The following is a 16,128-nucleotide window of genomic DNA, read 5'->3' on the forward strand; positions in this document are numbered from 1 at the left end:
CTTAACCCCAACTGCCCTCAAAAAAAAAAAAAAAAAAAAAAAAAAAAGAGTAGTTTGTTTTTGCCTTTCTTCGCACAGAGTAGGTCCTTAATAAATATTAGCTGCACTAACCTGAGAGGTGGCAGAGATGAAGGAGAAGAAACAGATGAAAGAGAAAAGGCAGAAATGGGGAGGAAAGAAGAGACAGCAAAGAGATGGAAAGGAGAAAGGATGTCGGGAGAAGGGAAGGTGCAGTAAAACATAGGCAATCAAGGAGAGAGGAGGAAGAAAAGAAATCAGGTAAGGGGAAAAGGCAGACAAGAAGGGAAAGCAGAATGGGTGAGAGTGAGGTGGGAGAAACAGAACAAGAAGGGTAAGAAAAGAAGGGGATGAGAAGAGAGACAGTACGGGAAGAAAGAGACAAAGGGGAGGTGGGCAGAAGAGGGGAAAGCACAAGAGTCCCAGTGAGCAGAGGAGGCTCTTATGCTGATAGGGTTTCTGAACTGCTGGAATCCCGCGCCTGGATCACTTCCTGATACTGAACTTTTCAATGGTTCAAGCTCTCCTCCCTCGGTCCCCACTTCCTGCGCCGACTCAGGCTCTCTCCGGCCCACTGTTCTCCGACTTCGTTCCAAGGCCTTCTCCCTCCACTCAACCTTCACCAGCCCGGAACTCTTTCCTAGGTCTTCCTGCGCCCCCGCCTCCCCCACGCCCCAACCAGACCCACTTCCAGACCCCAATCCCAGACCCCACTCCCAGAGACAGACAAGCTCCCTTCCTCCCCAAAGCTTTGCGCAGCCGCAAGCCCGCCTCCACTCCGTTCCGCTCCACCCCCTCTTCTTGTCCCCTCCTTCAAGCCCCGCCCCCTCCCTCTCGCCCATTCGGCGGTTACCAGGTTGCCCCCAGACTGTTCAAGCTCGAGCGATCCCAACCAATCCAGAGCTGCCACACTGCGGCACGAGCCCCGGGTGGGGGTTGGGACTTCCGGCTGCCGGGGCGGCTGGTTTCAGACAGCGCGAGGCAGAGGGGGCACGTCTCTCGAGCTGCTGCCCACACCGCTGTCGGGACAACACCTGGACCGGTCCTACCCGCCTCCCTCCCCCCCTCCTCTCCTGCCTTGACCCCGGTAGCCTTTTCCACTTGCCGCCATGGCCACGCGCCGCCGTCTCGCTCTGCTCCCGGGTCTGGTGCTGCTCCTGGCAGCGGCCTGCCCGGCCGCTGACGCCACCTCCGATGTATTGGAACTCACGGACGACAACTTCGAGCGGCGCGTGGCCGATACGGGCAGTGCCGGCCTCATGCTGGTGGAGTTCTTCGCTCCCTGGTGAGGAGACCCGGAGCTTCATGGGAGGCCTGAGGGAGAGGACCGGGCTGGGAAGCGGGAGGACGTAGGGAGGCCGGGAGCTCGAGGCCAGTCGCCACTGCCACGCCAGCGGACCCCAGGCTCGAACCCAATCACCTCTCCTAGAGGGGCCTTCCGGGAGAGAGGAGAGGTCCATTCCTGGCCTGACAGCTGGAGTTCCCACCACTCCCTTGGCCAGAGTCTCCGCGAGTGGGGGTTGGGGGGGAAGCCTCTCGGGCCTCTCAGGGCGCAGGGCTGGGCCACCTTACCGGCGGTGTTGTTGCAGCACTTCCCTCTTTGCAGAGTGCTTTAATCAGTTTCCCTTACCCTGAGTAATCTTTTTCTGCCTTTATGTACACTTTTGTGTGGTAACTCTTTCCTCCTACAAATCAGACAGCTGAAGAAAACTTGTGCATTGTAGGCATGTATCATCTTAAGAGGCCCTTGGGTCCCTGCTGCATTTTCTTACCCTTCTTGCCCCACTCCCCGCAGTCATTGGTTTCATACCAAGGTCACTTCTGGCTGCAGAACGGTCCTGAGTAGTTCTTAAGGTCTTTATTGACCATTATAATAAATATGAAGTTAGTAGTTGTATATAAGGCCTTTTCCTGAGAGGAAAAGTCGTGGTAAGTATAACATTTCATTTCTGTTTTCTGGAGGACCCGTTATTTGACTAAAGAGACTTAGGAAAGTGTTGATCTGAAAGAAACCGGAAACCTTACCTTCAGGTAGAGATTGCTGAAGTAAATTGATATTACATTTGTAAAGAACTCCCAAAGTGAACACCAATGTGTACTGTACTTATTGTTGGAGGATAATGAATCTTTTTCAAAGTGATTGGTAGCCTCTGTCACTGCTACCAAAGAATGTGGATTTTGATGAAGGAAGCTTTAATGAAAATCAGAATAGCCAATTCAGTAAGTCTTTACTTTTTTTTTTTTTCCAGAAACATCTACTCACTTTCGCTGCTAAGTCTGCCTGGAATGCCTAAGGCTAGCATAACAAATCCATAGTTCTGTCACTTGACCACACTGATTTGGTTTGTTCTTCACATTTATTGTATTGCCTATTCCTATTCCTTCCGGTCTTGACAGTTTTATGCAAGTTTTGTTTGTGGTTATTCAGTGTAGCTCACCTAAGACTTGTACTGGCTTTGTGACCTTGGACAAGTCTATTAGCCTTTCAGTACTCCAGGCAGCTTTGCTATAAGTTGCAGAGAAGCTGCAGCCCTGCATTGGAGGAATAAATTTTCTATGTTGATAAAAATCACAGGTTTGGTCTCTATTCCTATCCTATTGAGACTAAAAAGTATGCCTTCAAATTGTTAAGAATATGGCACTCCTACAGCTAACTGTATCAGAAAGATCTCTATGAGACTTGAAGTCATGTGACCTAGGTTTGGCTCCAAAATGTAATGCCGTGCAATCAGGGATAAGTCATAAAACTTCTCTAAACCTCAGATTTCCTCATTTTTAAAGTAGAGGTGTTCACTTCTTCCTCCTGTTTGTAGCAAACTTCAAGCATTATAAAAGTGTGTTGGTGCTATTATTAACCTATTTTTTATAAGCTCTATAAATATATTGTCTTTAAGGAACAACACTTCTCATCTTAATGATAATGCCCTGCTTTTGAATAATTTTTAATAAGATACATGGTGTTTTCATATACAAGAGTCTATGTGATACTTTAAACAAACCTTTAACGATTATTTATCCCCACTTTACACTGAGGAAACTGAGGCTTGACTGTGGTCACATGGATATGTGACTCATAGACTTGTGCTTTTTATAGTATGCTACACTATCCTAATATATATATATATATAGTCCCCCTGTTCCCTGAAACTAGGATGAGACAGTTATAGAAACTATCAAAATTTATTGATTCTTGTGGGGTTAACATCAAAAGTGAATTCCTGAGATATGTGGATGGTATTCCAAAACAAATTGTTCCAGTTAGTCTCATCTATTCTTCATTTACTCAGATGCCTTTGAAAACCTTACATATGTTCAAAGCCCTTCTTTGCCCAATGGGAAGGATTCACTATTTTAAAACTTAAGGTGGACCTCCAGCTGCTGTTATCTGTTAGCATCTATATTTCAAGTTGAAGGCATTCAGGAAATAAAGACTACATCTCCCATCATGCACTAAACTATCCCAGGAAATTGGGTGTGGATTCATGCTGTGGTGTCTGTTTTTAATTGGCTTAGAAGATAATATCAGAAAAGATAAATTTTCTGTGTAACTTGGAGTTGTTATCTATGAATGGGATAACTTTCAATACAAATTATTAAAATTCATGTTTTAAAACTTTTCAGCTGGAAATATTAATTGAATAGTGTGTTCCTTCATAGACACACATCTAGCTAGCTACCTAGTTTCTAATCCCATGTAAGTCATCTAGTTTCGTTTTTCTAATGTGTAAAATGGATAGCAGTGCCTACTTCACAATTCTAGGGGAGGATCATTTAGCATAATAATTAAAGTGTTGTGGGAACTTTAGTGCTATGTAAATGTCGGCTATTATCACTACTAAAGTCTAAAAAGTTTCTTAGCAGAATAGAATAAGCTTATTTTGAGCTAATACTACTTTATATTTTGAAGGACTTTATAATTCTAGTGCAGTTATGTAATTATTTTGTGGATTTCTCATTCCCTTCCCCTATCTTTTAGTTTCTTCTCACTGAATGGCATTGATATTACTCCTAATAAAGAGGTATAGTAACAGTATTGAAAAGGTAAGGGTAAAATAGTACCGAATTTTCCTTCTATCATTCTTTCTGTTTCTGTAAGGAAATAAATACCTCTTAAATTTTCTTGAAAAATCAGGGCTAAATAAATAGGTACTGGTAACAATTGAAATGATTATGCTCTAATGTGACAGATACATTCTTTATCCTCAAATGAAAACTAAACATGCAAATAAAATTTTTTAAAATTGGAAAGTTAAATATATTATATCACTTGGAACAGTGGAATGTGCAATGTATTTCTACTCAAGGATTTAGATTTATATCTTGGCTATTCCACTTGCTACTTGTGACATTTATCAAGTCACTTTGTGTCTCCATTTTCTCATTTTTAATGCCTTATTAAGTGAAGTTATTGACCTCTGACATCCATTGAGCTCTAAAAATCTGGTCCCTGCCTTTGAACAAGCTATATTCATTCCTGCTTTAATGCTCTAACTTTTTTTTTCTCATTTAGAATAACCCACTCCATCCTGTGAAACCCCACCCATCCTGTTCAGGGCTCAAATCACTCTTCTCCAGCCAAGTCATTTCTCCCATTTCTGATCAACATTCTATAACACTTATTAATACTTTGAGTCCTGCCTCAATCAGATTGTAAACTCCTTGAAGGAAGTACCTTTGTATTTTGTATCCTTCAGTGCTTAACAATCCTATATTGAATAAGCTATCAGTCAGTAAGCATTTTAGCACCTACTGTGTGCCAGGCACTCCTTATCCCTGGGGATACAAAGACAAAAAAGAAATAGTCCCTGCGTTCAAGGAGCTTGGTGTTTTATCAGTAGTATTAAAAAGAAAAACCCAGTGAAATGAATAGGAAGTCTAATAAACCAGAATTCCAAGTACCTATTTAGCTTTCCAGATTTGATGAAGGTATAACCAGCAAAATATTAAACATTCTCTGTAGTTGAGATCTTCGGATATTAGTGGCTCATAATTCAGAGATGTAAATGTTTGCAGATAGGTACCTATCTTTTTGATTGAAAGAACCTTTTAAGAATCATTAGGACTATTAGATCTGACTTGAGCTAAACAGAATAAATGAATCTGGTCAAGAAGGAATTTTTAAAAGTTGGCAGAATCATAAATGTTTCACTTGTACCTTCTCAATTGTATGTAATATAAATTAACTTTTTTTTTTAATTTCAAAATTAGCTATTTTGTGGTCACCTCCCTCCCTTGTTTAGTTAAGAATTCTTCCCTCAGCCATGACTGTGAAAGGGACCTGATTTTATGTGACCTTTAATATTTCACATATACTTCTTGAGCTCATTATGGTATGTGATATGATAATGTTGATCTAAACTTAATTTCTTCCAAGTTACTTTCAAGTTTTCTGAGCAATTCTTGTCATATTGGCAGCTCTTCCCAAGTAAATTCATGGTCTTGAATTTGTTATTTGTTAAACTCTAGATTGACATTAGTTGTTAGTGATTCCTCCTTGTCTGGTGTAACATGTACCTTTTGAGTGATTTTAAGTCAGCTTATTCTAGTGGAAGTTTATATTTAGCTATTCTAAAACCTATTTTCAAAGAATATTTATCCCTTAGTTGGTTTTAATTATCCTAAGTGGTTCTCAGAAGGCATTTCTGGCAAATATGATAAGATCTGTACCTTGGATGAATTTGTTACTTGATCCAATCGCATAATCTCATACATCATGTTCTCTTAAATGAAGTTTCATGATGATCTTTTTTTCAAAAGTGTTATTGTTGATGGGGATACGTCTTTATGTGACCTCATTTGTGTTTGAAGTATAGTCTACATATTTGAAAGGCAAGGTGTGAATCGTGATTTCTTTAGTGATTTATGAGCAGTTAAGGCTAGTAGTGGTCATCTTGCCTCCCTTTACTGTTTTTGCCTTCCTATCTCTCTAATTGTTTCTGCTCTTAGTATCAGGGGAAATGTTAGAATATGATCAACTTCTCTGAGTAATCCCTTGGCAATGCCATTGGCTTTTCATGTATTGATGTTCAGCTGATTATGCTAAGAGTTTAGTAGTGTACCTTGCTCCTCTGATTTCATTGTACACTTGGGGATTCTATGAGTACTTTTGGGGCAGAGGAGCAGGTGTCCCTAATAGCTCTATGGACAAAATTAGCTAACAGTACAACCTCCCTGATCATCTCTTGTAGCCAGGTCAGGTGAGCTGCGTAGATCTGAAATTAAGAATTGTAGACTCCAATACCTTGTTGGGTTGTTTGTTTTTCTTTTTATGTCATGCTGAAGTCCAATTGAGAAGGAAAGGGCTGAGTGTTTATTACTAGTGTAAATGTTTGTTGCTGAAGTCTTGATGTGAATTGGGGAAGTGGCAGTGGTATAAAACACTGATTCTAGAACCCAAATTCAGGCAAGTAACTTAATTTTTCTGGACATCACTTTTCTTATCTTTAAAAGAAGGAATATATGACCTATAAGGACCCTTCCATCTCTAAATGATATCCAATTCTATGAACTGATCATAATGTGCCTTAATTTTCCTTTTCTTTAAAAAAACAAAAAACAGATTATTGTACCTACTAAGACAATGCATGAAAATAAAGTCTCTATTATAATAATAATCTTTATGTTTCCATCTTAGCAGAAAGCTTCCAAAATCGGAAAGTAGTGTCATTTACTTATTAGGAATGGCATGTTAAGGTGTTTAGACTTGGAGATGTACATCATCATTTTTAAAGTTCTTTGTAAACCAGCTTGTTTCCGCTTGCTGGGAGATATGATTGATCTCCCAATTTTCATGTGAATCACTGAGGAGTGGTCCTGATTTTGTTTCTGCTTATTTGTAAGAAACCTCTTGATCCTAAAAGTCTTGTGAAAAGACATGGTGAGGATTTAAGATGGTCATGCTGTGCTAGTACAGTGGCAAAAGGAGCAAAAGAAGGCCAGTGCCTTAATTTTCCCTTTGTGTCTAGTATTTTCTCTTCCTTACCTTACCCTGTTTCCCGGTACTAACCCAGTTCAGGGAATACTTTGCTACTTTTATAACTTTTTACTTCCATTCAATCCCATGACACTGATTTCTTTGCTGTTCCATGAAGAGGACATTTCCTCTCTGGTCTGGGCATTTCCTCTGGTTGTTCCTCATTCCTAGAATCCTCTGCCTCTTGGTTGCTCTGGCTTCTTTCAAAACCCAATTACATAATCCTATGCCACCTTCATTATGTTCGTCATATATTTACCTCTTTTTACATCACCTTCAACATATATCTTCCTCTGCTTTCCCTACCCAGAGAACCGTCCCTTATAACAGTGGAAAAGGGAAGGGGAGAGAAAAAGACATTTCAGTAACACTAATCAGCACATCATTGAAATTTGATAGTATTTTTAGTGTTCATTTCTATGAAGGTGATTGACTTTTAAGACTTTTAAGTTTTTTCTTCATTTTCTTTGTAAGAGAACATGCTGTTTCTGGTCTTTGCCATTGCTGTGGTATCATCCTCAAACAAAATTTAGCCTTTTTCCTCTGAGAACTCTGCTGTATTCTAAGTATAATAGTTATATTTGGGCTAATAATACTATGTAGTAAATTCTATAGTTTGTAGAACCTTTCAGTAGGTTGGAGATTCTTACTAGAGAACAAAGTTAACAAACTCATAGGATTATAATAAGATTTAGAGTTGGAAGGTACCATTTTGTTGTTAAGTCATTTTTCCTTTGTATTCAACTCTCTGTGACAACATTTGGGGTTTTCTTGGCAGAGATATTAGAGTGGTTTGCTATTGCCTTCTCCAGCTCATTTTGCAGATGAGGGACTGAGACAAACATGTGACTTGTCCCGGCCACATACTTAATAAGAGTCTGAGACTCAAACAAACTGAGACCTGGGAAAGACCTTAGCTTAAAAAGACCAAGGTCTCCTATTGCATCCAGGGCCATCTCCAGGCGTCTGGATCTTTATCTTGCCACTGGACCCCCAGATGACTCCAGAGGAAAAAATGAGGCTGGTGACTTTGAACAATCCTACTTCTCTTAAATCCTATTGTCTTACAAGTCATAACATCACCTTCCTGATACCTTTGGTCCAGAACAAAGGACAAACAACAACAGTCTGAGGACAGATTTGCACTCAGGAAGATGAATCTTCCAGATTTCAGGCCCAGCACTCTCTCTCTAATGTATCACCTAGCTGCCTTAGAAGGTACCATAAAAATCATTAAATCCAACCCTCTCATTTTAAAGAGGAGGAAACTGAGGCACAAAAAGGTTAAGCATCTCCTCCAAAGTTACACAGGTAGTATGGCAGAACTGGTATTCATTCCAGATCCTTTGGCTCCAAATCCAGTGCTCTTTTACCAGACTACACTGATCATATTGAACATTGGCTATTTCTGTTTTAGGTGTGGACATTGTAAGAGACTTGCCCCAGAATATGAAGCTGCAGCAACCAGACTAAAAGGAATAGTTCCTTTGGCAAAGGTGAGCACTACTGGATTCTGCAATGAGTAACTTTGATGACAATATGGACATTTTAGTCCTTGGGTTCTAGGGCTGTTGTGCTAGGGAATGCCATTTTTATTCTGCAGTCACCACAGCACTCACTAATCATGTGATCCATGTTCCTTAGGGAGCTAGGGAAGCTACAGTGACTTGTTTGGATAAGAGCAATCCTTCATCATATAATCACAAAAATGGTGTAAATGAAAATGATTATTACTATAAATTGATGATAACATGCTACCCCTAATTTTGTGTTCTCAATTTGAGGCATCAGCAGTATTATCTAATAAGTGGTAGAATTATAGAAAATAAATAACTTATGTAAGGGAGAATAACTGTGATGAGAAAAGGGCTTGTAGTTCAAGAGCACATGAAAATTTCTTAATCTGACTAAGGGAACCAGGTAGCACCAAATAGAAGAGGTTCGAAGCATGTTTTAGAGCAAGAGGAGAGAACTAGTACCCTGGAAGAAAATGAAGGTAAAAATGTCAGGGTTTTAAAAGGACACTGGTATGAAATGGATGTTATCATTTCTCTCAACCACTACTGTAAATTAAATAGGTAATAGAAATCCAAGAAGTCAGGAAGTAAGCAACTAGTGACAAATGTTTATTATTATGAGAATAGAATAGTACATCATAATGTACTTTAAGATCAACACAATGATTTGGTTGTGTATTTCTTGATTGAGATTTATGTTCAGGGCCACTAGGTGGTGCAGTGGATAGAGCACCCACCCTGGAGTAAAGAGGACCTGAGCTCAAATCCGGCCTCAGACACATAACACTTGTTAGCCATGTGACCTTGGGCAAGTCACTTAACCCCAATTGCCCTGCCCTCCCCCCCCCAAAAAAAAAGATTTATGTTCAATTTTTTGGATGTTAAAATTTTTGATGTTTTTATACTGTTACAGCTAGAATGGGGGTAGAGTAGATAGTAAGTTATTTGGTAGCAAATTCACAACTCTTGATTTAATGGACAGCTTATACATCTGTTGACTTGTTTCATTTTGAGTATTTAACTTATGTGGCCAACCATATCAAATTTAGCATCAGTGTGGAAGGATTGACCTGGTATCCTTTACTCAAACTAAGCAATGAGTGTAAACATTGACCTTTTAAGCATTTAAGGGTGAAGTCTTAACCAGAAAACAAAGACTTTACTAAATGAGGTACTTCAAATTTACTTGATGGGGAGGGTGGAAATAGTTGTGGTTTTGCTCTACTGAATTTGTGATAGTTGTATTTAAATCAAATCTAAACTAGTTAAACATATGGCAGCTATCACTTTTAATCACTGAAGATATATAGGCTAGACTGTGCGTAGGTATAGAATTGAAATAGTAGTGCCCTTTTATAATAACTTCCTAGATAAATTGAACTTGCCTAACTGTGTTGTGCCTAACCATCAATCTTTGGGGATTCAGAGCAGATAACAGATTTTTTTTTTCCTACTACAAAGATATTTGATATGTTTATATTTTTAGGTTGACTGTACTGCCAACTCAAATACTTGTAATAAATATGGAGTCAGTGGCTATCCCACCCTGAAAATATTTAGAAATGGTGAAGAATCAGGTGCCTATGATGGCCCTCGGACAGCCGGTAAGGGAATTGGACTTCATTGTGGATAATGTTGTACTTATTGTGCCTGTCATTAAATTTCCTCTTTTTTTTTCTCCCTTGATGGAAACTTATTTTACTAGCTATATTTTCTCAAACTTGAAATCCCCATATAATTAAAATTTTACTAAGGCTCTTACCAGCTTTTTGCCTACTGCCTATTTTTAAAGTTTCAATGTTGCAGGGCATACATACTGACACACTAAAAGATCCTAGAATAAACATGAGTGTGGGAAGTGCTTAAGCTTAAGTTTTAGGGATGCTCTTAAAATAAGAACTATTTTTTCCCTGGGCCATTTCAAATGATCAAGGACAGTGAGTCAAAGACAACAGCTAAGCTTTTGACTCTAAAGTAGCAGTGAATTTTTTCATTGTGGGCGAGCATGCACATGCACACATGCTCACACACACATGCACCATTTCCTCATGTAAAATTCAGATTATAGACATACTGTATAACCTGTGTTAAGATATTCAGGTAATAGACATGTTACCTGAATATGTGTTATGATCAGATGAAACAATGTATATAAAGGGCTTTGTATGCCATGCAGAGCTATGTAAATGTTACCCATTGTTATACATATGTCCAAACTAAGACTCTTACTCTAGATATTTAAAAAAAGGGAAAATATTTGAGTTAGCAAATATTTATGATTTTCTCTTAATCCCTTTTAACATTTTTAAACCCTGAATTGAGTTATCTTCCTGATTGGTCAGGCCCCATTTGCCAAATCAAAGAAATTAATCTGGTTAGATTATATCTTGACTGGTACTCTTAAGTATGCTGTAAATTCATACATGTGTACATACATATATCCGTACTCCCCATACTTTTAGGGATTGGATCTGTTGGGCACCCGATTAGAACCTTTTTAATTGTTACTGACATTGTCATTGTTTATTGTCTCTTAGACACTCAGATAACTACCCAGCTTGTTGGGTTCCTAAGGAATCCTCTTTATTCCTTTTAAAATAATTTTAAATCTTGGGAGAAAAGGTATTAAACACTTGATTTGGATCTGAGCAGGCTGTTGTGGCATTTTCGTTATCAACTGCCCATTTAATTATCAGCCTTTTACCATATATAGCTCTGTGATCTGTGTTTTAACCCACAATTCTGAAACTCCCTGTAATAATGAGCCATATTACTGTTTTATTGAAATGTTAAACATCGCCCATGATTTCTTTTATTGGATCTTTAATCTGTCCTGAAGGTGTTAGGCATTCCATGAAGTTTCAATTTTACTAGAAAATGATGTACTTAAACTCATTGCTTTGCTGTGAACTTTCACTTGTCTTCTAAGATGGAATTGTGAGTCATCTGAAAAAGCAGGCAGGACCTGCCTCAGTTCCTCTCATGAGTGCAGAAGATTTTGAAAAGTTCATCAGTGACAAAGCTGCTTCTGTGGTGGGTAAGTATGGAACAAAATCAGAGCCAAAAATCCCCTTGCTTAGAGGAGCAGCATAGGTAATAGAGCTAAGGAGAGTCCTAGTGCTTGTTTGTTTGGTGCACAAACTTCATTTCAGTCTAGGCATCAAAATAAAGCCTTCAGTTTCTATTGCCTTTTCAGGCCTCAAGATTCAACTTGTTTAATGAGGTAGTTAAGACAATTTAAGACTAATCAACTTTCTGTAGCTATCAGAGTAATAGAGAAACTTTAAGTGAATGTACAAGGCAGTAGTTCCCTAACCCTGATTCCAAGGGCCATTTGAACAGCTAATATTCTAAGAGTTGCATTCAAAGCAAAATATGTATACTTACTGTCAAGCATAGGACTCTGGCACATGGAAAAGTTAATTAAAATAAAATTAGTGGCCAGATATTTGGGCAGGGAAGAATGGATCCTATAGATGAATAATTTGAGAATATCTTAACATTTGTATGGTACTTAAATAGATAATCCTGTGAGATAAATAAAGATAGTAAGAAGAGGCATTAAAGCACAATATGACCCTAGACTAGAAGTCAGGAGTCCTGGTTATATTTTCATCTATTCTATTTATTGGCTGTATGACCATAGTAGACCATTTAACCTCTCTCTCTCTCTCTCTCTCTCTCTCTCTCTCTTTTTTTTTTTTTTTGCTTTTTAGAAGGCAATTGGGGTTAAGTGACTTTCCCGAGGTCACATGGCTAGTTTTTGTGTTAAGTGTCTGAGGCCAGATTTGAACTCAGGTCCTCCTGACTCCAGGGCTGGTGCTCTATTCACTGTGCCACCTAGCCGCCCCCAACTTTTCTGTTTCTTTTTTATAAAATGAAGGTGTTGGAAAAGATTTTTTAGAGGTTCTTCTCACCCTAAAATTCTTGCATTTTGTTCTGAAGCATTAAAAGGTTAAAAAATTACCCGAGTTACTTAATGTAAGTAATTAGAGGCAAAGCTGGGAGTGCATTTAGGTCTTGATTCTCAAAAGTTCCATGAAGTTCCACTAGGCTACACTGCTTATATTTGACTGTGGTTTGAGCTTGACTGATCAGTGTGATGTCTAGTTACCTTAAATATAGAAGCTTAATAATAATATTTTAGAACTGGAATGGACCTTAGAGCTCATCTATTCCAATACCAATAGGGAACTCAGGCTTAAAGAAATAAAGTGATTTATCCAAAGTTAAATAAGCCATTGAGAACTGGGACAGCTTAGGTTTTTTGGTGTCTAACAATGCTCTGTCCTTTATAGCATGCTACTTTAGTCATGCAGCAAGCATTTATTAATGTTTACTGTGTACCTGATGCAGTGCTTAAGCACTAGAGATACTAAGGGGGGGTAGGGAGATGGGGCAGCAAAAAATAGAGTTCCTGAATGTAAGGAGCTCATATTCTAATGGAGGAGACAACATGTAAACAACCAGATATATACAGAGTAGATGAAAGGTACTCTGAGAGGGGTAAATATTAGTTGCTGGTTGGGGGAGTGGAACTGGGAAAGTCCTCTTGGAATGGGTAAGATTTGATCTCCGTCTTGAAAGAAGTCAGAAAAACTTAAGAATTGATGTTGAAGAGGGGTTGTACCTAACCAAGTGGCAAAGCATTCTCAGCTGCTTCCTTGTAGTTTTAATCTGCTCAGGATGTTTGAGATTGTTCAAATATGATTTTATCAACTAGTTGGTTATTAGGTAGCATACAGAACATTCTGGTTCTTTGTGCCTGTTGGGCCACAGATGAATTTTTTTTTTTGGTCTTTTTGGAGGGGAGAAGGCAGGGCAATTGGGGTTAAGTGACTTGCCCAAGGTCACACAGCTAGTAGTAAGTGTTAAGTGTCTGTGACTCAGGTCCTTCTGACTCTAGGGCCTGCGTACTCTATTAACTGCAGCATCTACCTGTCTGCCCCCACAGATGAATGGGAGTGAGAGAAATTCTTGGTGAGGTTTTACAAATTCTGTCAGCTTATCTTAGAGGACCATGGCTAGACCACTAATGTTGGTGTCATACACATAAAAATTTATTGTAAAATGTATGTATAAAGAGACAAAGGCATTAAAAGCAATTTTGTGGATTTTTAGGTGTGACTATATTAATATAAACCTTAATTGTCTACAACAGTGTGTTATCCTCTTTGAAAATGATAAAAAAATTCTAAATTAGGAGAATTTTTTTATAGTGCCCCTCTGCAGTTATCTTTTTTTTTTTTTTTGCCTTTTGGAGGGCAGTTGGGGTTAAGTAACTTGCCTGAGGTTACACAGCTAGTTTTTTTTGTGTGTGGGTGTTAAGTGTCTGAGGCTGGTCTGCAGTTATCTTGATACTTTTTTTATTCTCCTTCCTGTATAGGTTTCTTCAGAGACTTATTCAGTGAAGCTCACTCAGAGTTCCTAAAAGCAGCTACAAACTTGAGAGAAAACTACCGCTTTGCACACACCAATGTTGATGCTTTGGTGAGGAAGTATGATGCTGATGGAGAGTAAGTGATCTGAGGAATATAAATAGTTAATTCTGATGGCAGAGGTGTCAACATTGCAATATTTCATTGTTTGGGGTCAGTTTTGCCAGATGGCTGGATTTGGAAAACTTACCCTCTACATGTTAGGTGTAGTTATATAGGTAAAGTATTATTAAGGAGGCCGCTGTCCACTGAACTCTGATCAGAACTTGTTGCCAACAATTCTTGTACATAAGCCTAATATCTCACTGGCAATTGGGTTCCCTTTGTACTTGCTAGATAGATATTTCTACCCTATGTAATATTAATAGCCTCTCACCAGGACTTTTAGTGAGAATACCTTATAACGGGATGCCTTTAAGTATGGAAAATGATAGGTTAAACTTTTCAGGGAGAAATTTTATTTTCAACTCTTTCTACACCAGATATTTTTTTTTTTAAACAATTGGGGTTAACTGGCCCAAGGTTACAAGGCCAGTTTGTGTGTGTGTGTGGGTGTTAAGTATCTGAGGCTGCGAGCAACCAGTCCCAGGTCCTCCCGACTGCAGGGTCAGCCCTCTTACTCACTTCGCCACCTAGCCGCCCCTATACCAGATATTTTTCACTGTGTATAAACTAGACCCTAGAAAATTGTTTAACTTAACATTTGGCAGAAGCATATTTTGACTTGTTTAGAGTAATACCTGCTCTAAAGTGTAAAATTCTAGCTTTCTGTGGTTCAAGCAATAAGGAGTATTATTAGTTAGTGTTAAATTTCTTGACTTGTTTCCCTAGAGGTCTGTGCCTGGCCTTGTGCTATTTAGCATTTTTCCTCTCCTAGAGGTGTGAGGCTAGAAAGCTGGCCTTAAAGGAGATCTAGGTCAAATCCTGACTCCGGTCTGCTTTGGTAGAAGGAATTCCTCACTTGTGACTTCCTATTGTCATTTAAACCACAAGTCTTGTTTCCTCTCCCCCCCCCCAAAAAAAAAACCCCAAACAAAAATGAATAACCACACACTGGTGTCCTAGATAAAAGTATAGATAGCATGCTTATTAATAAGAATCCAAAAAAGATCTTGACTGAGCTAGAATGTTGGATCATATATTAATAAGATGGAATATAATTATGAAGTTTATATTTTTAACTCAATACAGAATGGAGAAGGTAGATCTAGACAGCAATTTGAAAAAGCTAATGAATGTTCAGTATGAGTTGGAAGTGCGATATGGCAACAAAAAAGCAACAACCAGTTTGTGGAGTCTCAGGCTACATTTATAAAGCTATAGTGCCAAAGACCAAAGAGTTGGCAATCTTCCGATACCCTCGACCTGTTCAAGAGTATTGTGTTCAGTTCTGGATGCCATTTTTAAACTACAGGGGGATTGTGTTTAGCCTGGAGAAGAGGGGATATCGTCCATAATGATTGTCATATAGAGAAGCAATTAGAATTAACTCTGCTTGTCCTCAGAGAGTAGAGCTACAAGAGTATGAATGGCAATTATAGAGAGGTAGATTCAGGTTTGATGTGAGCAAAAGCTACTGATTAGAGCCACTCAAAAGCAGAATAGGCTTCTGAGGGAGTTACTGAGTCACTAGAAGTCTTAAAGCACAAACTGCACGATTCCTGATTGAGTATATAAAACTTGGTGTGAAAACTGGAAATAAGGTTAGATTTATGTCTCAGGAAAACTAAGACTAAAACCTTAGCTAAATTGAGAGGAGGAGGAGGGTAGGAATGAGAGAATTTGGTTCCTAAACTGACCAAGTGAACCATAGGAAGCTTTAGTTAGACCAAGAATAGAAATACAGTATAAAATTGAAAAGTAAGTACTGACTTTCTTGATAGCCAGATAACTTGGTTATTGGACAGAGGAGTCTTCTAGGTTGAGCCTAGGAATTATACTTTTTGCCTGTAATTGCCAACCTGTTTGTATCCTGATTATAGTCACACCTGTCATCTGTCACTGAGGAGCATTGAAAGGGGAAAAAGAAACTGTGTTCTTAAAGCCATAAACCCCCAGGAAATAGTTCCCAAATCCTTGAATGATGGAAACAAAAGCGGTCAGCCTGATTTTGGTTTTGTTTTTTTTTTTTTGTCGTCAGAGATGGTTGCAAAACTGCTATATTCCATCCTAGAGTAACTTT

At 38.9% G+C, this 16,128-nt stretch overlaps 1 protein-coding gene across 1 annotated transcript in view; it reads left to right on the plus strand.

Moving 5' to 3' along the window:
• The first annotated feature begins 1,066 nt into the window (after positions 1-1,066).
• Positions 1,067-16,128, plus strand: part of PDIA3 (protein disulfide isomerase family A member 3) — a 22,154-nt gene continuing 7,092 nt past the window's right edge. The window contains exons 1-5 of the mRNA XM_069105913.1: positions 1,067-1,303; positions 8,409-8,487; positions 9,995-10,112; positions 11,438-11,545; positions 13,895-14,024. Of these exons, the coding sequence (XP_068962014.1) occupies positions 1,128-1,303; positions 8,409-8,487; positions 9,995-10,112; positions 11,438-11,545; positions 13,895-14,024 (611 nt within the window). The 5' untranslated portion in view covers positions 1,067-1,127. The remainder of the gene's footprint in view (positions 1,304-8,408; positions 8,488-9,994; positions 10,113-11,437; positions 11,546-13,894; positions 14,025-16,128) is intronic.

This window comes from Petaurus breviceps, unplaced genomic scaffold, assembly GCF_028583685.1.
Source record: "Petaurus breviceps papuanus isolate PSGF00001 unplaced genomic scaffold, PetGlider_PUasm1.0 77, whole genome shotgun sequence".
NCBI lineage: Eukaryota > Metazoa > Chordata > Mammalia > Diprotodontia > Petauridae > Petaurus > Petaurus breviceps.